The sequence below is a fragment of the Nerophis lumbriciformis genome, linkage group LG29 (genome assembly GCF_033978685.3).
Source record: "Nerophis lumbriciformis linkage group LG29, RoL_Nlum_v2.1, whole genome shotgun sequence".
Classification (NCBI taxonomy): Eukaryota; Metazoa; Chordata; class Actinopteri; order Syngnathiformes; family Syngnathidae; genus Nerophis; species Nerophis lumbriciformis.
The window spans coordinates 23,910,001-23,935,000 of record NC_084576.2 but is presented as its reverse complement, the minus strand read 5'-3'; the positions used below and the strand labels follow the sequence as shown (position 1 = coordinate 23,935,000).

Genomic DNA, 25,000 nt, shown 5'->3' with positions numbered 1-25,000 from the left:
CTCTTCCACACTGAAGAAAAATAACGCTGAACACGCTGCAGGACTGCTTATATCGCACATTATATCATACACAAGTAAGCACGCCGCAGGACTGCTTGTATCGCACATGATATCACACGCAAGTAAAAAAGCCGCAGGACTGCTTGTATCACACATGATATCACACACAAGTAAACACACTCCAGGACTGCTTGTATCGCACATGATATCACACACAAGTAAACACGCTGCAGGACTGCTTGTATCGCACATGATATCACACACAAGTAAACACGCCGCAGGATTGCTCGTGTCGCACATGATATCGCACACAAGTAAACACGCCGCAGAACTGCTTGTATTGCACATGATATCACACACAGGTAAACACGCCGCAGGACTGCTTGTATCGCACATGATATCACACACAAGTAAACACGTAACAGGACTGCTTGTATAGCAGATGATATCACACGCAAGTAAAAAGCCGCAGGACTGCTTGTATTGCACATGATATCACACGCAGGTAAAAAAGCCGCAGGACTGCTTGTATCGCACATGATATCACACACAAGTAAACACACTCCAGGACTGCTTGTATCTCACATGATATCACACACAAGGAAACTTGCTGAAGGACTGCTTGTATTGCAGATGATATCACACGCAAGTAAAAAAGCCGCAGGACTGCTTGTATCGCACATGATATCACACAAGTAAACACACCGCAGAATTACTCGTGTCGCACATGATATCGCACACAAGTAAACACGCAGCAGAACTGCTTGTATCGCACATGATATCACACAAGTAAACACGCCGCAGGATTGCTCGTGTCGCACATGATATCGCACACAAGTTAACACGCCGCAGAACTGCTTGTATTGCACATGATATCACACACAAGTAAACACGCTGCAGGATTGCTCGTGTCGCACATGATATCGCACTCAAGTAAACACGCCGCAGAACTGCTTGTATTGCACATGATATCACACACTAGTAAACACGCTGCAGGACTGCTTGTATCACACATGATATCACACACAAGTAAACACACTCCAGGACTACTTGTATCGCACATGATATCACATACTAGTAAACACGCTGCAGGACTGCTTGTATCACACACAAGTAAACACACTACAGGACTAATTGTATCTCACATGATATCACACACAGGTAAACACGCCACAGGACTGCTTGTATCGCACATGATATCACACACACAAGTAAACACACTGCAGGACTGCTTGTATCTCACATGATATCACACACAAGTAAACTTGCTGCAGGACTGCTTGTATCGCAGATGATATCACACGCAAGTAAAAAAGCCGCAGGACTGCTTGTATCTCACATGATATCACACACAAGTAAACTTGCTGCAGGACTGCTTGTATCGCAGATGATATCACACGCAAGTAAATAAGCCGCAGTACTGCTTGTATCGCAGATATCACGCGCAAGTAAAAAAGCCGCAGGACTGCTTGTATCTCACATGATATCACACACAAGTAAACTTGCTGCAGGACTGCTTGTATTGCAGATGATATCACACGCAAGTAAAAAGCCGCAGGACTGCTTGTATTGCACATGATATCACACGCAGGTAAAAAAGCGGCAGGACTGCTTGTATCGCACATGATATCACACACAAGTAAACACACTCCAGGACTGCTTGTATCTCACATGATATCACACACAAGGAAACTTGCTGAAGGACTGCTTGTATCGCAGATGATATTACACGCAAGTAAAAAAGCCGCAGGACTGCTTGTATCGCACATGATATCACACAAGTAAACACACCGCAGAATTACTCGTGTCGCACATGATATCGCACACAAGTAAACACGCCGCAGAACTGCTTGTATCGCACATGATATCACACAAGTAAACACGCCGCAGGATTGCTCGTGTTGCACATGATATCGCACACAAGTAAACACACCGCAGAACTGCTTGTATTGCACATGATATCACACACAAGTAAACACGCTGCAGGATTGCTCGTGTCGCACATGATATCACACACAAGTAAACACGCCGCAGGATTGCTCGTGTCGCACATGATATCGCACACAAGTAAACACGCCGCAGAACTGCTTGTATTGCACATGATATCACACACAGGTAAACACGCCGCAGGACTGTTTGTATCGCACATGATATCACACACAAGTAAACACGTAACAGGACTGCTTGTATAGCAGATGATATCACACGCAAGTAAAAAGCCGCAGAACTGCTTGTATTGCACATGATATCACACACAAGTAAACACGCTGCAGGATTGCTCGTGTCGCACATGATATCGCACACAAGTAAACACGCCGCAGAACTGCTTGTATTGCACATGATATCACACACTAGTAAACACGCTGCAGGACTGCTTGTATCACACACAAGTAAACACACTACAGGACTACTTGTATCTCACATGATATCACACACAGGTAAACAGGCCACAGGACTGCTTGTATCGTACATGATATCACACACACAAATAAACACGCTGCAGGACTGCTTGTATCTCACATGATATCACACACAAGTAAACTTGCTGCAGGACTGCTTGTATCGCAGATGATATCACACGCAAGTAAAAAAGCCGCAGGACTGCTTGTATCTCACATGATATCACACACAAGTAAACTTGCTGCAGGACTGCTTGTATCGTAGATGATATCACACGCAAGTAAATAAGCCGCAGGACTGCTTGTATCGCAGATATCACGCGCAAGTAAAAAATCCGCAGGACTGCTTGTATCGCACATGATATCGCACACAAGTAAACACGCCGTATAACTGCTTGTATCGCACATGATATTACACACAAGTAAACACTCGACAGTATTGCTTGTATCGCACCTGATATCACACATTTTACATGCTCGCTGATATCATCCGATCCTTGTTTTTTGATGCTATCGCATCGATATATATTGTTGTCCACTTTCCCATCTAAGACAATGCGATATCATGTGTTGTATATTAAAAATAAATCAACATAAAAGGTGTAGGTGTTAGAATATATGATTTATATATATGTATATATTATTGCTTTTAATATTATTATTATTACAAATTACTGTCCTAACAACATGCGACACAATATGCCAACATTGTGTTGCGTATGTTTCCATGACGACAGGGTTGTTAAAAAGGGGGCGTGTCCATATCCATGCTTGTTGTGTTTTTTCTTCCTTAATAATAACACGTCTCTCCAGAGGTATTAAGTCCAAGTGTTAATTTACAAGCGCGTGATTACACCATTCCGCCACCGGAGGGGGTCAGGGGTGGAAGAGTTAAGTGTTTGCCGACCCTGAATGTTTTTGGTCTTTTAGAACGGCAGGAATGATGTTTTGCTCGCCAAAGTAATTACGCCAGCGCGCACATCTGAATATTTTGGGGTCACCGCCGTGTCACAGCAATCTCCCGCCGCCGCCAATCAGCTGAATAGAAGCGGCGTCCCACCCGCCGCAAGAGTGGCGTGCCTTTCGGGTGCAAAAAAAGTGCGTTTGATTCGCAGCCCTGAACCTCCTTGTGATCGTTTGGCGCTTGCTCGCGAGCTGTGCTTCTTTTCCATTAGCATAGAGGTGAACTTTCTAGAACAGGGGTGCCCAAATTTTTCCCACACACTGACAAATCAAAATATTTGGTATTTTCATCTTCAAAACCAGTACAATATATGATTGCAATTACTGCAGAAAATATGTGAATGCTGAAGCTCCACAGCCGTACTAAAACGCTAAAAGTTAGCACGCTAGCCAGATAGCGTCAAGTAACAAAATTATACGCTAAAAAAAACTAGCATGCTAACATGTGACCAATAGCACACTTACAATCGTGAAATACAAAGATACAGGACACTCAAGTGTGTAGCTGCTCAATTAGCTAAAAAAAAATTAGCATGCTAATGTTAGCATTCTAAAAAATATATTACTCTGAGGTGTTCACCCTGTAAAATGTGTTTAAGATGCTAACATTAGCATGCATCAAGTACCAAAATATGACTGAGGTGTATACCTACAAAGTTAGCTGAAAAAAGCTAGCATATTAACGTCAGCATGCTAACAGGTGTCATTCGTCAAGTAGCAACAGTTTTTGAGACTTTAGTGTATATATTCAAAATTAGTAAAAAAAAAAAAAAAAATGTAAAAGCTAGCATGCTAACATGCAAAAATTAGCAGGCTTCCTGTTAACATTAGTAAAATACCAAAAATAGTTGATACTAAAGTGTATACCTGCTAACTTAGCTTAAAAATGTAGCATGCTAATGTTAGCATGCAAAAATGCTAACTGTAACTTGCGGTAATGTTTCAAAATATAGTACTTTGAGGTGTGTACCTGATTTTTTAAAATGCCAGCATGCTAACATTAACATGCATCAAGTACAAAAAGGTGTAGAGCTACAACATTAGCTGAAAAAAGCTAGCATATGAATGTTAGCATGCTTACAGCAACAGTTGTTGACTCTAAAGTTAAAGTTAAAGTTAAAGTACCAATGATTGTCACACACACACTAGGTGTGGCGAGATTATTCTCTGCATTTGACCCATCACCCTTGATCACCCCCTGGGAGGTGAGGGGAGCAGTGGGCAGCAGCGGTGGCCGCGCCCGGGAATCATTTTGGTGATTTAACCCCCAATTCCAACCCTTGATGCTGAGTGCCAAGCAGGGAGGTAATGGGTCCCATTTTTATAGTCTTTGGTATGACTCGTGTATACATTCAAAATTAGCACCAAAAAAAAGCTAGCATGCTAATGTTAGAATGCTAACAATTGTGTCGCGGTCGTTAAAAAAATTAGCTACAGGCGGCACTTTGGACACCCTTGTTCTAGAATGTGTTAGCTTTGGTCACTGTGATGATGTTTGCTTCTTAGAACTTCAACCGCAAACGAGATAAAAGTTCAGAGAAAGTTCCTGTTCCTCCGTAAAAGTTCTTGCTGGTTCCACCCATTTTGATACCTCATGAAGGCTGGAATGAAGTCATTGTCCTGGCCTGCTCCTTGGTCTTGAAGAACCAGTGTAGTTCCTCAGCAGGCTCCTCGGAAGGTTTTTCAGCAGGCTCCTATGCAGGTTCCTCAGAAGGTTCCTCAGCAGGCTCCTCAGCAGGCTCCTCGGAAGGTTTTTCAGCAGGCTCCTATGCAGGTTCCTCAGAGGGTTCCTCAGCAGGCTCCTCAGCAGGCTTCTATGCAGGTTCCTCAGAAGGTTCCTCAGCAGGTTCCTATGCAGGTGCCTCAGAAGGTTCCTCAGCAGGCTCCTCAGCAGGTTCCTCAGAAGGTTCCTCAGCAGGCTCCTATGCAGGTTCCTCAGAAGGTTCCTCAACAGGTTCCTCAGCAGGCTCCTATGCAGGTTCCTCAGAAGTTTCCTCAGCAGGCTCCTATGCAGGTTCCTCAGCCGGCTCCTTTGCAGGTTCCTCAGCAGGCTCCTTTGCAGGTTCCTCAGAAGGTTCCTCAGCAGGTTCCTCTGCAGGTTCCTCAGAAGGTTCCTCAGCAGGCTCCTATGCAGGTTCCTCAGAAGGTTCCTCAAAAGGTTCCTCAGAAGGTTCCTCAGCAGGCTCCTATGCAGGTTCCTCAGAAGGTTCCTCAGCAGGCTCCTATGCAGGTTCCTCAGCAGGCTTCTATGCAGGTTCCTCAGAAGGTTCCTCAACAGGTTCCTCAGAAGGTTCCTCAGCAGGTTCCTATGCAGGTTCCTCAGATGGTTCCTCAGCAGGCTCCTATGCAGGTTCCTCAGCCGGCTCCTTTGCAGGTTCCTCAGCCGGCTCCTTTGCAGGTTCCTCAGCAGGCTCCTATGCAGGTTTCTCAAAAGGTTTCTCAGCAGGCTCCTATGCAGGTTCCTCAGCAGGCTCCTATGCAGGTTCCTCAGAAGGTTCCTCAGTGTGATTGTGTCCATGGTGTTGTGTGCAGCAATGGTACAGCAGCAGCATGAAGATGCTGTGCGGGTGGTTGGCGGACAGGTTGGACCTGCAGCTTCATCTCTACCAGCTGAAGACCCTCATCAAGATGGTGAAGGTGAGCAAAAGACACCCTGAGAGCTCCTTGCTGGTGTTTGACCTCTGACCTCCCACGTCTGGCTGCGCAGAAGACCTTCAGAGACTTCCGCCTGCAGGGTGTGTTGGACACCACCCTCAGCAACAAGAACTACGTGAGCGTCTGCAACCGCCTGGCACTGGAGGAGGCCACTGTGGCCGTCAAGGCAGGCGACGGCCTGCAGGGGATCAGCATGAGGGACAGTGATGAAGATGACTGAACGTCTTCATCGTCACGTCTGTAGCCACACCTTCACCATCCTCACACCTTCACCATCATCACACCTTCACCACACCTTCACCATCGTCACACCTTCACCATCGTCACACCTTCACCATCTTCACACCTTCACCACACCTTCACCATAATCACACCTTCACCATCATCACACCTTCACCATCATCACACCTTCACCATCATCACACCTTCACCATTGTCACACCTTCACCATTGTCACACCTTCGACATCATCACACCTTCCCCATAGTCACACCATCACCTTCATCACACATTCACTATCATCACACCTTCCTCATCGTCACACCATCACCTTCATCACACATTCACTATCATCACACCTTCCCCATCGTCACACCATCACCTTCATCACACATTCACCTTCATCACACATTCACCTTCATCACACCTTCACCATCATCATCACACCTTCACCTTAATCACACCTTCACCATCATGAACACCTTCACCATCGTCTCACCTTCATCACACCTTCACCATCGTCTCACTTTCATCACACCTTCACCATTGTCACACCATCACCATCACCACACCTTCACCTTCATCACACCTTCACCATCGTCTCACCTTCATCACACCTTCACCATCGTCACACCTTCACCACACCTCCCCATCATCACACCTTCACCTTCATTACACCTTCACCATCGTCTCACCTTCATCACACCTTCACCATCGTCACACCTTCACCACACCTCCCCCATCATCACACCTTCACCATCACCACACCTTCATCACACCTTCACCATCGTCTCACCTTCATCACACCTTCACCATCATCATACCTTCATCACACCTTCACCATCGTCACACCTTCACCACACCTCCCCCATCATCACACCTTCACCATCACCACACCTTCACCTCCATCACACCTTCATCGTCTCACCTTCATCACACTTTCACCATCATCATACCTTCATCACACCTTCACCATCGTCACACCTTCACCACACCTCCCCCATCATCACACCTTCACCATCACCACACCTTCACCTTCATCACACCTTCACCATCGTCTCACCTTCATCACACCTTCACCATCATCATACCTTCATCACACCTTCACCATCGTCACACCTTCATCACACCTTCACCATCGTCTAACCTTCATCACACCTTCACCATCGTCACACCTTCACCACACCTCCACCATCATCACAGTCACACCTTTACCACACCTCCACCATCATCACACCTTCACCATCACCACACCTTCACCTTCATCACACCTTCATCCTCGTCTCACCTTCACCATTGTCTCACCTTCATCACACCTTCACCATCGTCACACCTTCACCTTCATCACACCTTCACCATCGTCACACCTTCCCCACACCTCCACCATCATCACACCTTCACCATCATCACACCTTCACCATCGCCACACCTTCACCTTCATCACACCTTCACCATCGTCACACCTTCACCTTTACCACACCTCCACCATCCTCACACCTTCACCATCATTACACCTTCACTATAATCACCCCATCATCATCACACCTTCACCATCATCACACCTTCACTATTATCACACCTTGACTAGAATCACACCTTCACCATCATCACACCTTCACTATAATCACACCTTCACCATCATCACACCTTCACCATCATCACACCTTCACTATAATCACACCTTCACCATCATCACACCTTCACCATCAACACACCTTGACTAGAATCACACCTTCACCATCATCACACCTTCACTATAATCACACCTTCACCATCATCACACCTTCACCTTCATTACACCTTCACTATAATCACACCTTCATCATCATCACACCTTCACCATCATCACACCTTCACTATAATCACACCTTCACCATCATCACACCTTCACTATAATCACACCTTCACCATCATCACACCTTCACCTTCATTACACCTTCACCATCCTCACAGATGTCATCTTCATGTCCAAAGTTCACAAACAATATTTAAAGATTATTATTACAAAACAGAATAAAGTACAGGACAGTACAAGCTCCGCCCCCGTCCTACTCTGGAATTCCCCAAGACATTTTGACCTTCGACCTCTCGACGCTGGTCCCAAAAGTACTGCAGAACCCGAGGATTCTTCTCCAAGAAAGACCGACCGTGTTCTGGAAAGATGGACTCGTGCGGTTTTGGACCTTCCAGACGGCTCTTTGGACCCCCCTGTTGACGTCACGGGAAGATTTCTGGACGTTTTGGGACACGCCCCCTGGTGGGACACGCCCCCTGGTGGACGTCTGCATGAGCACTTCAGACATGATGAAGATGATTTGTGTGGAAGTTCTACAAACTTCCTGTGGTCTCCTGGCACCAAGTCACGTGACCAGGTCTTCTCTTTCTCAACCTGGACCAGCACCAAAGTCCAAGGAGCGTGACCTCCTGTCGTATAGAAGATCTTTGCGTGTGTTTTTTTCCCCCTGACTTTAGTAAATTATTTGTAAATATGTGATTAATTTGTGATTATTTGTGATTAATTGTAATTATTTGTGTGCGGTAAAATGAAAGTGCTTAAAGTCAACTTGTTTCCTTCCTAATTGGACCACAAAGTGGATTAAAAAGTTCTAGTTCCTTTTTTTTTTTTTGGTTTTGTTTTGTGTTCAGGTTGTCAAAGTCCACTCGTGCAGAACTTAAAAATGTTTTTGGTTTTTGAAAATGTTAAAAATGTTCTCTTGTGTTCTGATCCAACTGTAAAAATGTTCAAATGTGAGAGGGTCACGTGATGTCATAAAAAAATGTGGAAAAAGTGAGTGTAAGGAAATTTTTTTCAATAATTAAAAATGAATGTAGATGTATTGACATTTTAATAATAAAAAATAAACGTATATACATTATTTTTAATAACTAAATGTAAATATTATTTTTGATGGTTGAAAATAAAGATACTTTTTTTTAAATTAATTTAAAATATGTAAATGAATTATCTTTAATAGTCAAATGTAAAAAAAAAATTCAATAAATAAAAATCAATATCAGTACATGTTTTAATTATTAAAAATAAATGTAAATACACTACTTTTAATAATAAATTAATGCAAACATTTTTTAAATTAAATTATAATACATAATTTTTAATAATTAAAAATGAATGTAAATACACTGTTTTAAAAATGTCAAAATTAATGGAAATACACTATTTTTAATAATTAACAATTAATGCTATACAATATTTGTAATACTTGAATGTAAAAACGTTATTAATAATTAAAAATGAACGCAAATAAATTGCTAATACTTAAAATGAATGTAAGTACGTGATTTTAACCAAAAGTGAATGCTATAGATTATTTTCAATATTCTACAATCAATAATAAAATGGAGTAAGAACGAATAAAGAAGCCTTTTTATTTTATACATTAAAGAAATCATAATTTTTTTCTATTTTTTATTGCATGACCGAGGTTTTTTTTCCCCCGGAGGAGGTCCGGCGGTCGGTCGGGCTCCAAGCGGGAGGACAAGCTACAAGCTGCGCGTGCCCCGCCGGAGGACTCCGGTGACGTCACGCGGAGCCTGAAGGGGACCCGAGACCCGCCGAGTCCAAGCCCCGCCCACTCGTCCTCCTCCTCCTCCTGGTGCCGGTGCCGCGGCCCCACCAGGAGTCAGTCGTTGACTGACAGGAGAACCGCAACGATCCACTTTGGTTCCGCTCGCGCGGGGTCTCGGCTCTCCGCACGCCGCCATCGAGCGCGCCCGTCGCCCGGAACCGGCGTCAATCAGCGGGGCGGAGGGAGGGCGGGGGTGGGGGGGTGTCTGGCTGAGGGAGCGACACCGGCCCGGTCCAGCTTGGCTCGGATCCCCTCCGGTGCTCGCCCCTCGTTTTTATCTCACTTTTTTTTTTTTTCGTCTTTCTGTCTTTTTTTTTTTTTTTTTTTTTTTTTTTTTTGGGGGGGGGGAGCCATACGGATGGAGGCGCGGCGCGGCGCGGGCCTGCTGGGCGCGCCCCCGGCCGCAGGGGGCCAGGCCGCGGCCAAGTCGCTGGCGTTCTCTATCGACCGGATCATGGCCCAGACGCCCGAGCCCAAGTCCACGCCGCTGCCGGGCTGGTTCCGCTCGGCTCCGGTGGGCCTCGCCGAAGTGTGCCCGTCCTCGCTGCACTGCATGATCCCGCTGGTGCCGCTCGGTTACGACCCGGCCCACCACCGGCTGGGGCTCGCCGGCCTGGACGCGACTCACCTGCAGGAGGCTCCGGCGGAGTTGTTGGGGTTCGGGCTCAACTACTCCAACCAGAACCACAACCAGCAGCAGGACGAGCCCGCCCGGAACCTGCACACGGACGGTCAGTACAAACTCTTCCGGCCGCGCGTCGTGACCCAGTCGTCCTTCCCGGCCCGAAGCACCGTGTGCTACCTGAACTGCGGCGGCGACGCCGGCTCTTGCTCGCCTGCCGCGGCCGCGGGGCTCCTCAACCTCAACCTGCACCCCATGGCCTCCTACCTGCTGGGCGCCCGGCACCGGACCTTGCTGGACGAGCGCGCCAAGCCGGGCCTGCAGAACCCGGCGGAACGTTACCACCAGCAGCTGGGTCAGAACCACATCCAGAACCTGATCAAGGACCGCGACTTCGCCGACAAGATTCTCAAGAACTCCTCGGCGGCTTCGGCGGCGCGACTCGCGGCTTCTTGTTCCGGAAACAAACCCAAAGTCTTCACCTGTGAGGTGTGCGGGAAGGTGAGTCCACACCGATAATAATGCACCACTAATACTACATGACGAATACTACACCACAAATAGCAAACACTACAAAAAATATTATATACTACATAACAAATGCTACATGACGAATACTACACCACAAATAGCAAATACTACAAAACGAATACTACATAACAATTACTGAATAATAATAAAAAACAAATACATGACAAATACCAAAAACTACAAAAATACCAAATACTACAAAAAATACTATATACTACAAAACGAATAGTACATAATAAATACCCAATACTACAAAACATATACTAAATACTACAAAACCACTTAACAAATACTGAATACTACAAAACAAATACAAAATACTACAAAACAAATACTATATGACGACTACTACACTACAAATAGCAAATACTACAAAAAATACTACATACTACAAAACGAATACTACATAACAAATACTGAATAATACAAAACAAACAGGTGACAAATACCAAAAAATACCAAATACTACAAAAATACTATATAGTACAAAACGAATACTACATAACAAATACCCAATACTACAAAACAAATACTAAATACTACAAAACCACTTAACAAATACTAAATATTACAAAATACTACAAAACAAATACACAATATTACAAAACAAATACTATATACTACTAACCAAATACTGCAAAAATAGATACTAAATGCTACAAAAAATACTATTTACTACAAAACAAATACCCAATACTACAAAATAAATAGTAAATACTACACAACCACATAACAAATTCTAAATTCTACACAACAAATACCAAATACTACAAAAAATACTATATACTACATAACAAATATGAATACTACTATACAAATACTGCCAAATACCCAATACTACAAAACAAATACTAAATACTACAAAACCACTTAACAAACACTAAATACTACAAAACAAATACAAAATACTCAAACCAATTATTCTATACTACTAACCAAATACTGCAAAAATAGATACTAAATACTCCAAAAAATACTATTTACTATAAAACGAATACTACATAACAAATACCCAATATTACAAAATAAATACTAAATACTACACAATCGCATAACAAATACTAAAGACTACATAACAAATACCAAATACTACAAACCAAATACAATATATCCTACTAACCAAATACTGCAAAGTATATACTAAATACTACAAAAATACTATTTACTACAAAACGAATACTACATAACAAATACCAAATACTACAAAACAAATACTAATAGCCAAATACCCAATACTACAAAACAAATACTAAATACTACAAAACCACTTAACAAACACTAAATACTACAAAACTAATACAAAATACTACAAACTAATTACTGTATACTACTAACCAAATAGTGCAAAATAAATACTAAATACTACAAAAAATACTATTTACTACAAAACGAATACGACATAAATACTACATAACAAATTCCCAATACTACAAAACGAATACTACAAAACCACATAACAAATACTAAATACTACAAAACAAGTACTACATAACAAATACTATATACTACTAACTATCCATCCATCCATTTCCTACCGCTTGTCCCTTTCTGGGTCGCAGGGGATGCTGGAGCCTATCTCAGCTGCAAACACTACAAAACAAATACTACATTAGAAATACAAAATACTACAAACCAAATAATATATGCTACTAACCAAATACTACAAAATAAATACTAAATACTACCAAAGAAATACGAAATACTACAAACCAAATACGGCAAACTGTCCTTTATAAAACACTGCAAACAATTTAAATAATACATACTAAATACTACAAACTAAGTACTATAAAAGAATACTAAATACAACAAAGTAAATATTACAAACTGTCCTAATACTGAAAACTATTTCTTATAATTCCATTCTTAATACGACAAACTCTTTGTGTAAATATACTAAGTATTATAAACTATAAAAAATGACTACAAAGTATTTGAAAAGTACTAAATCCACACTCTCTTTAGAAAACATTAAAATATACTAAAGGTTACAAACTCTTTTAAAATACTCAATACTACAATCTCACTTTGAAAATACTACAAACGCTCTTTAAAAAGACTAAATACTACAAACTGTCTTTAACAAATACAAAGTATTTTAGTAAATATACTAAATACTGCCAATTATCTTGAAAAATATTACAACTCGTTTCGAAAAATACCACAAACTCTTCCTAAAAATACAGGAAATATTATACACTATAACATATTACTACAAACTATCTTTGAAAAATACTACAGAATATATTTTACAATTACTACAATCTCTCTTTACTAAATACCACAAACACCCCTTAAAACAATACTAAATACTACTAAAAACACTACAAACTCTATAAAAAAAATGTATCAAATACTACAACTCTAAAAATATATATTAAATGCTAAAAATTATTTTTTTAAATACTACAAAGTCACTTTAAGAGTATTAAATACTAGCACACACTTCTCATGCTGCATCATAGTTTTACTGCATGAAAGCGTGTACTTGTACTGCATTGCTGTTTATTACAATGTGTTCATTTCGATTCAAGACATTTAAGCAAACTTCACCTTTAATTGTACTAATATAAATACTTTTATAAGTATTTTCTTTTTGTTTGAAGTAATAATTGACTCATTAGTGCGTCTCAGGAGTTCAATGAGACCAATAATAATAATAATAATAATAATAATAATAATAATAATAATAATAATAATAATAATAATAATAAGTTTAGGCCCAGAAAGTTTTTGCACATTTTTGATAACTAATTAAAGAAGTCTTTAAAATTAATTAGTCATCACTAATTAAATAATAAGTGTACTTTTAAACTTGATATTTGCTATATTTCTGATATTCACTTCCATGTCAGCAATCCAATGTTTTATTTTAATTATCCGAAAAAATAGTCTTAGTTTTATTGGAATAAAAATACGCAGGTTAAAACGTTTTTTTTATGTCTTTAAAATGTTTGCAAGTGTTTAAAGTCAAGGAGACTTTATTAGGATCATTGCCGGAGACGTTCACTGACACCTCAAAGTGTAGGATTCCGGGCGAACGGACCAATTTAACCTCCTTGCGCACATTTATTGTCTTCTTCTAATGTTTTTTTTGTTGTTGTTGTTGTATGTTTTGTGAATTTTTCTGCAGGTTTTCAACGCACACTACAACCTCACGCGCCACATGCCCGTGCACACAGGCGCGCGCCCGTTCGTATGCAAAGTTTGCGGCAAAGGTTTCCGCCAAGCCAGCACTTTGTGCAGACACAAAATCATCCACACTCAGGTAACATTATTATTATTATTGTTATCATTATTATTATTATTATTATTATTATTATTATTATTATTATTATTATTATTATGAAATATATGTTTATATGCATCGTGTTGACATTTATTTACTGCATGTTTTCAGCACTTTTCATCAATTACGTTCATCTTGTTGACAATTTCAAATATTTTTCTATCATAACTCGTCAGTTTTTATCAATTATATTTACAAAGTTGACAATTGTTAATATTTTCGTACCATAACTCGTCATTTTTCACCAAAATATGCATCATGTTTACAATTACAAATACCAATAACTCGTCATTTTTCATCCATCTTATTAATCATATTCACAATTATTTATCATTATTACAATAATGTAGGATTTTGAATTATTTATAATTCTGTTTCATAACTCATCATTTTTCAACCATTTTTTAAAATCATCTAATATTTTTGTATCACAACTAGTCAATTATATTTATAATGTTGACATCTTGTAATATTTTGGTACCATGACTCGTCATTTTTTATCAAAATATGCATCATGTTCACATACTGCATGTTCCATAACTCATCATTTTTAGCACTTTTATTCATCGTGTTAACATTTATAAATATGTATCTTCCATAACTCATCATTTTGTATCAATTATGTTCATCATGTTGACAATGTTTAATATTTTTGTACCATAACTTGTCATTTTTCACCAAAACATGCATCATGTTGACATTTACAGTACATATGTTCCATAACTCGTCATTTTTCATTCATCATCTCCACAATTATTTATAAATATTACACAATTTTGAATTTAGAATGATTTCTAATTCTGTTCCACAACTCATCATTTTTATTCATCATGTTGACAATGATCTATAATTCTGTTTCATAACTGCTCGTTTTTTCTGAAACGTTCACACTTCGAGTACACGCTGTTCGTTTTCTGAGTGATGATATTCATATATTTATATTTGTGTGTGAAATATGATTGATAACTGTCATATTTGCGTGTGAAATATAAGCGATAATTGTCATATTTGTGTGTGAAATATGAGAGATAATATTCATATTCGTGTGTGGACTATGGGAGATAATATTCATATTTGTGTGTGAAATATGAGTTATAATTGTCATATTTGTGTGTGAAAAATTAGAGATAATTTTTTTTATATTTTTCTGTGAAATATGAGAAATAATTGTCATATTTGTGTGTGAAATATGAGTTATAATTGTCATATTTGTGTGTGAAATATGAGAGATTATATTTATATTTGTGCGTGAAATATGAGATAATATTTATATGTGTGTGAAATATGAGAGATAATGTTCATATTTGTGTGTGAAATATGAGAGATAATTGTTATATTTGTGTGAAATATGAGAGATAAAATTCATATTTGTGTGTGAAATATGAGCGATAATATTCATATTTGTGTGTGAAATATGAGAGATAATTGTCATATTTGTGCGTGAAATATGAGAGATAATTGTCATATTTTTGTGTGAAATATTACAGATAATATTCATATTTGTGCGTGAAATATGAGTTATTGTCATATTTGTGTGTGAAATATGAGAGATAAAATGTATAATTGTGTGTGAAATATGAGAGATAATTGTCATATTTGTGTGTGAAATATGAGAGATAATTGTCATATTTGTGTGAAATATGAGATAAAATTCATATTTGTGTGTGAAATATGAGCGATAATATTCATATTTGTGTGTGAAATATGAGAGATAATTGTCATATTTGTGAGTGAAATATGAGAGATAATTGTCATATTTTTGTGTGAAATATTACAGATAATTGTCATATTTGTGCGTGAAATATGAGAGATAATATTCATATTTGTGTGTGAATTATGAGAGATAATTGTCATATTTGTGTGTGAAATATGAGAGATAATTGCCATATTTGTGCGTGAAATATGAGAGATAATATTCATAGTTGTGTGTGAAATATGAGTTATAATTGTCATATTTGTGTGTGAAATATTAGAGATAATATTCGTATTTGTGCGTGAAATATGAGAGATAATATTTATATTTGTGTGGGAAATATGAGAGATAATTGTCATATTTGTGCGTGAAATATGAGAGATCATATTCATATTTGTGTGTGAAATATGAGAGATAATATTAATATTTTTGTGTGAAATATGAGAGATAATATTCATATTTGTGCGTGAAATATGAGATATGATGTTCATATTTAATAAGAGGGAGTGTTTGTCTTTACTCGGCAGGAGAAACCACACAAGTGCACGCAGTGCGGCAAAGCCTTCAATCGCAGCTCCACGCTCAACACGCACACGCGCATCCACGCGGGCTACAAACCCTTCGTCTGCGAGTTCTGCGGCAAAGGATTCCACCAGAAAGGTAAGAAAATATTAAGAAGAACATTTTTCATTAATATTATTATTATTATTATTATTATTATTATTATTGCCAAATATCGTCAGCGATGTTCATAAATAAATGTTGTATTCTAATCACGTGTTTTTGCACGCGGCATCAATTATTACAATTAATATTCAATATATTTGTTGCTAAAATAAATGTTCGGACAAAATAACTTATTTGACCCGAACATTTCATTCGAGTGGGATTGTTTCCCCCCCACGGTCCAAAGTGAAGCCACAGAAAGTGAGACTAGTTTGTTGCTCCACAGCTCCCCCTGCTGTACAGACGAGTCACTGACGTCACATCAGACCAGCGCATGGTGTCACGTGACTAAAAAGTGTCAATTTGACCTTACAGTAGTCCCTCGTTTATCGCGGTACATTTGCGGTGAATTGATTTCCACAAAATATACGAATTATTAATTGTATTTATTATAATTTTTCTGTAGCTAAGGCATAAAAAAAACTGTTTACAACCTTTTAAATACGTTTTTAACCGGCTTTAAACAACTTTTTAGCCTTGAATCATTACGTTAACGAGCCAATCAGAGGCCACGATACTGGTCAGCACATTCTGATTGCTTTGTATGGAGGTTCAATGTGTCTCTTTATTGTGAAAGGCTTTTTTGACACTGAATTTAGCAGAATATTCTGTTTTTATATCAAATGATGCTGACTTTTCATTGAATAAAAATGTGTGAGCCAAATGTGTGTTTAAAAATGTAGTTTGTTAAAATACAGTTTTTTTTTATTCAATGTGTAAAACATTTCAGTACAGAAAAATTAAGTGCCAAAAAAGTATGTCTATAAATTAGACGTAAAAGAAATGTTGTGCAAAAAAATCAGTGAATAAAACTTTTGTGTTAAAAAAATTGTGCAAAACAATTCAGTGTACAGAAATTTAGCATAAAAAAAATCAGTGTAAAACATTTGAAAAAATAAAATAAAATTCAGTGCAAAAAATTAAGTGTACACAAATTCATTATAAATTATCAGTGTAAAACCTTTTTTTTGTAAAAAATAAAATAAAAAAGAACATTCAGTACATAAAAATGATGTGTACAAAAATTCTATATAAAAAATTCAGTATAAAAAATATTGTGTAAAAAAATGCTGTGCAAAGAAATTTAGTTGATAAATTTAGTACAAACAATTTTTGTCTAAAAAAATTTCAGAGCAAAAGGATTTTGTGTTTACAATTTCAGTGTAAAAAAATTGTGCGAAACAGTTGAGTGTACAAAAATTCAGTATAAAAACATTCAGTGTAAAACATTTTTTCCCAAAAAATATCAGTGTATGAAAATCAAATGTAAAAAAATGTTGTGCAAAAACATTCAGTGAATAAAAATTAAGTGGAAAAAAAATTATGTATATAAAAATTTGGGTAAAAAAATTCAGTGCAAAACACTTATGTGTAAAAAAAAAAAAGGTGCAAAAAAAATCAGCGTAAAACATTTAATTGCGGAAACATGATTTGTACAAAAATTCAATATAAAAAAAGAAGTGCAAACAATTGAGTGTAAAAAATACTGTGCAAAAAAATTCAGTTGATAAAAATTTAGTGTACAGAAATTCAGTGCAGACTATTTTTGTGTAAAAACAACATTCAGTGCAAAACTTCAGTGTAAACAAAATTGTGCAAAAAAATTCAGTGTACAAAAATTCAGTATAAAAAAAATGTAGTGTAAAACATTTTTCTGCAAAAAATGTTGTGTTTCTGCACAACATTTTTGCACACAAATTGGTATAATCAAAATTTAGTGTTAAAAAATATGGGTTCAAAAATTCTATATAAAAAGAGTAAGTGCAAAAAAAGAAGTGTATAAAAATTTAGTGCAAAACACTTCTGTGCGGAAACATGATGTGTACAAAAATTCAAAATAAAAAAATCAGTGCAAAAAATTTAGTGTAAAAAATACTGTGCAAAAAAATTCAGTTGATAAAAATTCAGTGTACAAAAATTCAGTGCAAAATATTTTTGTGTAAAAAAATATTCACTGCAAAACTTCAGTGTACAAAAATTCAGTATAAAAAAAATTCAGTGTAAACCATTTTTCTGCAAAAAATGTTGTGCAGAAACATTCAGCGTAAAAAAATGGTGCAAAAAAATTTGGTATATCAAAATTTTGTGTTAAAAAAAATTGCAGTGCAGAAAAATTATGCGCACAAAAATTCAATATAAAAAAAATTCAAGTGTATGAAAAAAATAATAATAATAAAAATAAGTGTATAAAAATGTTGTGTACAATACATTTTTGGGTAAAAAAAATGTCAGTGTAAAAAAAATTGTGCAAATGATTCAGTGTGCAAAAATTCAGTATAAAACATTTTTTGCAAACAAAATCAGTGCAAAAATAAATTCAGTTGATAGAAATTTAGTGTACAAAAATTTCAGTGCAGAAAAGTTACGTGTACAAAAATTCAATATGAAAAAATTAAGTGCAAAAAAAAATATTTAGATAATTTAAATAAACATTTAGTGTACAAACTATTTTTGGGTAAATAAAATATTCAGTTAAAAAAAATTCAGTGTATAAAACTTCAGTGTAAAAAAAATGTGCAAATGATTCAGAGTACAGAAATTCAGTATTAAACATTTTTTAGCAAAAAAAATTCAGTTGATAAAAATTTAGTGTACAAAAATATTCAGTGCAAAAGGATTTAGTGTTTACAATTTCAGTGTAAAAAAAATTGTGCGAAACAGTTCAGTGTACAAAAATTCAGTATAAAAACATTCAGTGTAAAACATTTTTTTCCAAAAAAATACCAGTGTATGAAAATCAAGTGTAAAAAAATGTTGCGCAAAAACATTCAGTGAATAAAAATTAAGTGGAAAAAAAATTATGTATATAAAAAATGTGTGGAAAAAAATTCAGTGCAAAACACTTCTGTGTAAAAAAAAAATTAAATAAAAAAAATGGTGCAAAAAAAAAAATCAGTGTAAAAACACTCAAGAGTAGAAAAGAATTGTGCAAAAAAAATTAAGTAAATATTACACACATTTTTATGCTTGAAAATGCTTAATTTAAGGCCAAAATGTGCAAGTAATGCTCAAAAAAGCAACAAAAATCTGCGACTGGAGTGTCCTGGCTTGTGTTGCCATGGCAACATGTCCTCCTCATGAAGTGTAAGAAGAAGTAAAGTAGTGTTGGGCTGACAGGAGAGGTGTGTGTGCAGGGAACTACAAGAACCACAAGCTGACGCACAGCGGCGAGAAGCAATTCAAGTGCTCCGTGTGCAGCAAGGCCTTCCACCAGGTGTACAACCTCACCTTCCACATGCACACGCACAACGACAAGAAGCCCTTCACCTGTCCCACCTGTGGCAAGGGCTTCTGCAGGAACTTTGACCTCAAGAAGCACGTCAGGAAGCTGCACGACTCCGCCGGCGGGCAGCCGTCGCCGTCGCCGCCGCGGGCCTGAGCCACGGGCCTGAGCCACGCCCCTTTTTCCACCAAGTAGTATTTATTGTTGCCCATCCTTTTCAGAGACCACACACATCGCTGCTGCCCCCTGTGGAGACAAGTAGTATTACATAATTATGAATATTCACTGCTGCCCCCTGTGGAGACAAGTAGTATTACATGACTATTACTAATATTCACTGCTGCCCCCTGTGGAGACAAGTAGTATTACATAATTATTACTAATATTCACTGCTGCCCCCTGTGGAGACAAGTAGTATTACACGACTATTACGAATATTCACTCCTGCCCCCTGTGGAGACAAGTAGGATTACAAGATTATTACTAATACTCACTGCTGCTCCCTGTGGAGACAAGTGGTATTACAGGATTATTATGAATATTTGTGTTATCTTCTGGTCGCCAACACACAACTTCCACTTTGTCCCCGATGATCGGCCGGCGGCGTCTCCTTAAAAGATGCCCCCCAAAAAAACATGGAGATTTTACTGTAAAAAAAAAAAAAAAGGCAGCTAAGTCGACAAAATGTTAACATAAAATGTACAATGGTTTTTAAAAAAAAAAAAGAATACAACAGAACAGTTTATACGACAAATCTAGGGTCGCTGTTTTCACAGTGCTTTACTGTAAATTACTGATGCTACTTTTATTTTTACAGTAAAATTCTGGCAATTGATCTACCAGTTTTTTTTACCGTAAAATCGACAATCATGTATTTTACAGTGCACTACTGCAAACTGAAAAATTATGCTACTTTTATTTTTACAGTAAAATTCTGGCGACGGAACTACCAGTTTTTTTTACTGTAAAACCTACAGTTGTGCATTTTACAGTGCATTACTGTAAATTGAAAAATTATATCGTTATTTTTACAGTACAATTCTAGTTGCAAGAATTGTACTGTAAAAATAACGATATAATTTTTCCAGTTTTCTTCTGTAAAATCTACAATTGTGAATTTTACAGTGCATTACTGTAAATTGAAAAACGATGCTACTTTTATTTTTACAATAAATTCTGGCGACAGAGCTACCAGTTTTTTTTTACTGTAAAACCTACAGTTGACGATTTTACAGTGCATTACTGTAAATTGAAAAATTATATAGTTATTTTTACAGTAAAATTCTGGCAACTACCAGTTTTCTTCTGTAAAATCTACAAATGTGAATTCTACAGTGCATTACTGTGCATTGAAAAACGATGCTACATTTATTTTCACAGTAAAATTCTGGCAACGGAACTACCAGTTTTTTTTTACTGTAAAACCTACAGTTGATAATCTTACAGGACACTACTGTAAATTTAAAAAATTATACCATTGTTATTTTTACAGTAAAATTCCGGCAACTACCAGTTTTCTTCTGTAAAATCTACAATTGTGAATTTTACTGTGCATTACTATTAAACTATGCTACTTTTCTTTTTTACAGTAAAATTCTGGCGACGGATCTACCAGTTTTTTACTGTAAAACCTACAGTTGTCAATTTTACAGTGCATTACTGTAGGTTGAAAAATGATACCGCTGTTATTTTTACAGTAAAATTCTGGCGACTGAACAACCACTTTTCTGCCGTAAAATCTACAGTTGTTAATCTTACACTGCACTACTGTAAATTAAAAAAACGGTACCACATTTATTTTTACAGTGACATTTTGGCAACTGAACTGACAGTTTTCTACCGTAAAATCTACAGTCGTTGGTTTTACAGTGCATTACTGTAAATGGAAAAGTGATACTAACTGTATAAATTGTTTTTAAATGACAGAGGATTTTCGTCGCTACATAAAAATTCTGGCGACTACCAGTTTTTTTCCGTAAAATCTGCGATCGTGAATTTTACAGTGCGTTACTGTAGATTGAAAAAGGATACCGCAATGTCATATTTACAGTAAAATTCTGGCGATGAACTACCAGTTTTTTACTGTAAAACCTACAGTTGTCGATTTTATAGTGTATTACTGTAGATTGAAAAATGATACTGCTATGTTTTTTTTACAGTAAAATTCTGGCAACAGAACTACCATTTCTTTACCGTAAAATCTATAGATGTTTTGTTTTTGTTTTTACAGTGAAGTACTGTAAATGGAAAAACGATACTTTTTTAAATTCTTATAAACTGCCATTTTTTTTTACGTTGTTACATAAAAATTCTGGCGACTACCAGTTTTTTACCGTAAAATCTACAATCGTGAATTTTACAGTGCATTACTGTAGATTGAAAAATTATACGACTGTTTTTTTTACAGTAAAATTCTGGTGACTGAACTACCAGTTTTTTACTGTAAAATCTACAGTTGTTGTTGTTGTTGTTTTTTTTTACAGTGAATTACTGTAAATGGAAAAACAATAGTTTTTAAAATTTTCATAAACTGCCATTTTTTAAACGTTTTTACAGTAAAATTCTGGTGACTGAACTACCAATTTCTTTTACCGTAAAATCTACAGTGGTCAATTTTACAGTGCGTTACTGTAAATGTAAAATCAGTACCACTGTTATTTTTATGGTAAAACTCTAGCGACCTAGCTGCCAGTTTTGTTGTTGGTTTTTTTACGGTAAAATCTACAGTTGTTGTTTTTACAGTGAATTACTGTACTGTAAATGTAAAATCGATACTACTCCTATTAATTTTTTGAACTGCCACATGTTGTAGGTTTTTACAGTAAACTACCATCTTTTTACGGTAAAGTCTACAGTTGTTGATTTTACAGTGCGTTACTGTAAATGGAAAACTGTTGCAACTGTTATTTTACAATAAACGAGCTGCCAGTTTTTTTTTTAGCGTAACATCGACAGACTTCTTCCTAACGTCTGTCAGCTTGTTAGCCCCACACTTGACCCCTGACCCTTGACCCCTAGACAAAAAAAAAGCTCCTCCCTCTGTGACCTCTGACCCCTGAAAGATGGCTGACCCTGATTAATGCGATTGATTATTTTTGAACGAAATAAATGTCATTGCTGTTATTGTTGATGTTTTATTCGTTTTGTCTCAGGATTTATTGCTTTTGGAGCTAAAAACCTTTCTAAGTGATTGACGTGGATATTAAATAAGCATCTGAAAAGCAGCACATGTTTGTAAACATGAATTATTATGCATCAAAGTTATTGTTGTTTTTATTTTGTTGCTAACAGTTAGCATGTTAACATTAGCATGCTAACAGTTAGCAAGCATCACGTTCCAATTATATGCAAAATGTGTTAAAAGAGCCTTAGCATGCTAACAGTTGGCATGTTAACATTAGCATGCTAATAACTAACAATGTCACCTACCATGTTATAGGACCTTAAGGTGTAAGGCAGCAAAATTGGCACAAAAAAAACAACGTAGCATGCTAATGTTAGCATGTGTCAAGTACCTACACAGTTATATGACTGTGAGGTGAATGCACGTAAAACATTTTAAAAAGATCCTTAACATGCTAACAGTTAGCATGTGTCAAGTACCTACCAAGTTATAGGACTCTGAGGCAAACGCATGCAAAAATTGTTAAAACATCTTTAGCATGCTAACAGTTAACAAGCGTCATCTACCAAGTTATGGGACTCTTAAGATGTTGACGGCAAAATTGGCTAAAAAAAAAAAGGAGCACGCTAATGTTAGCATGGGTCAAGTGCCTACCAAGTTAGATGACTCTGAAGCGAACGCATGCGAAAATATCTTTAGCATGCTAACAGTTAGCATGTTAACATTAGCATGCTAATAGTTAAAAAGTGTCATCTACCAAGATATGGGACTCTTAAGATGTACGTCGGCAAAATTGGCAAAAAAAACCAACAATCTTAGCACGCTATTGTTAGCATGTGTCAAGTACCTACCAAGTTATAGGACTCTGAGGCGAACGCATGCGAAAATTGTTAAAACATCTTTAGCATGCTAACAGTTAACAAGCGTCATCTACCAAGTTCTGGGACTCTTAAGATGTTGACGGCAAAATTGGTAAAAAAAAAAAAAAAAAAAAAGCTAGCACGCTAATGTTAGCATGTGCCAAATGCCTACCAAGTTATATGACTCAGAGGCGTACGCATGCAACAATTGTGAAAACATATTTAGCTTGCTAACAGTTAGCATGTTAACATTAGCATGCTAACAGTTAACAAGCATTATCTACCAAGTTATGGAACTCTTAAAATGTACGACAGCAAAATTGGCAAAATAAAAACTTAGCACGCTATTGTTAGCATGTGTCAGGTACCTACCACGTTATATGACTTTGAGGCGTATGCATGCAAAATTTGATGACTCTGAGGCTAATGTTAGCATGTGTTAAGTACCTACCAAGTTATATGACTGTGAGGTGTACGAATATATAAAAAATTAAAAAGATCCTTAACATGCTAACAGTTAGCAAGTGTCAAGTAGCTACCATGCTCTGAGGCGAACGCATGCTAAAATTGTTAAAACATCTTTAGCATGCTAACAGTTAGCATGTTAACATTCGCATGATAACAGTTATCAAGCGTCATCTACCAAGTTATGGAACTTTTAAGATGTTGACGGCAAAATTGGCTGAAAGAAAAAGTAGCACGCTAATGTTAGCATGGGTCAAGTGCCTACCAAGTTATATGACTCTGAGGCGAACGTATGCGAAAATTGTTAAAACATCTTTAGCATGCTCACAGTTAGCATGTTAACATTGGCTTGCTAACAGTTAACAAGCGTCCTCTACCAAGTTATGGAACTCTTAAAATGTACGACGGCAAATTTGGCAAAATAAAAACTTAGCACGCTATTGTTAGCATGTGTCAAGTACCTACCAAGTTATATGACTCTGAGGCGAACGCATGAGAAAATTGTTAAAATATCTTTAGCATGCTAACAGTTAGCATGCTAACAGTTAAAAAGTTACCAAGATATGGGACTCTTAAGATGTACGACGGCAAAATTGGCAAAAAAAACAACAACCTTAGCACGCTATTGTTAGCATGTGTCAAGT

At 37.2% G+C, this 25,000-nt stretch overlaps 2 protein-coding genes across 7 annotated transcripts in view; both read left to right on the top strand.

Moving 5' to 3' along the window:
• The window catches only part of cadps2 (Ca++-dependent secretion activator 2), a 278,914-nt gene extending 272,208 nt beyond the window's left edge, over window positions 1-6,706 (top strand). For all 6 annotated transcript variants that reach the window (XM_061924693.1, XM_061924692.1, XM_061924689.1 and 3 more), the window contains 2 exons: window positions 5,895-5,999; window positions 6,070-6,706. In XM_061924693.1, coding sequence (XP_061780677.1) covers window positions 5,895-5,999; window positions 6,070-6,237 — 273 coding nt within the window. In that variant the 3' untranslated portion in view covers window positions 6,238-6,706. The remainder of the gene's footprint in view (window positions 1-5,894; window positions 6,000-6,069) is intronic.
• Window positions 6,707-10,181: 3,475 nt separating this feature from the next.
• Window positions 10,182-20,732, top strand: fezf1 (FEZ family zinc finger 1). The gene is made up of 4 exons (XM_061924324.1): window positions 10,182-10,946; window positions 14,110-14,244; window positions 16,486-16,618; window positions 19,819-20,732. Exons 1-4 carry the CDS (start codon window positions 10,182-10,184, stop codon window positions 20,061-20,063), a joined length of 1,278 nt encoding a protein of 425 aa, XP_061780308.1. The 3' UTR covers window positions 20,064-20,732.
• The last annotated feature ends 4,268 nt before the right edge of the window (window positions 20,733-25,000 follow it).

Coding starts and splice junctions, on each gene's coding strand:
- fezf1 (XM_061924324.1), top strand. CDS start 10,182: ATGGAGGCGCGGCGCGGCGCGGGCCTGCTGGGCGCGCCCCCGGCCGCA. Junction 14,245..16,485: donor ACAAAATCATCCACACTCAG/GTAACATTATTA, acceptor TTTACTCGGCAG/GAGAAACCACACAAGTGCAC. Junction 16,619..19,818: donor CAAAGGATTCCACCAGAAAG/GTAAGAAAATAT, acceptor GTGTGTGTGCAG/GGAACTACAAGAACCACAAG.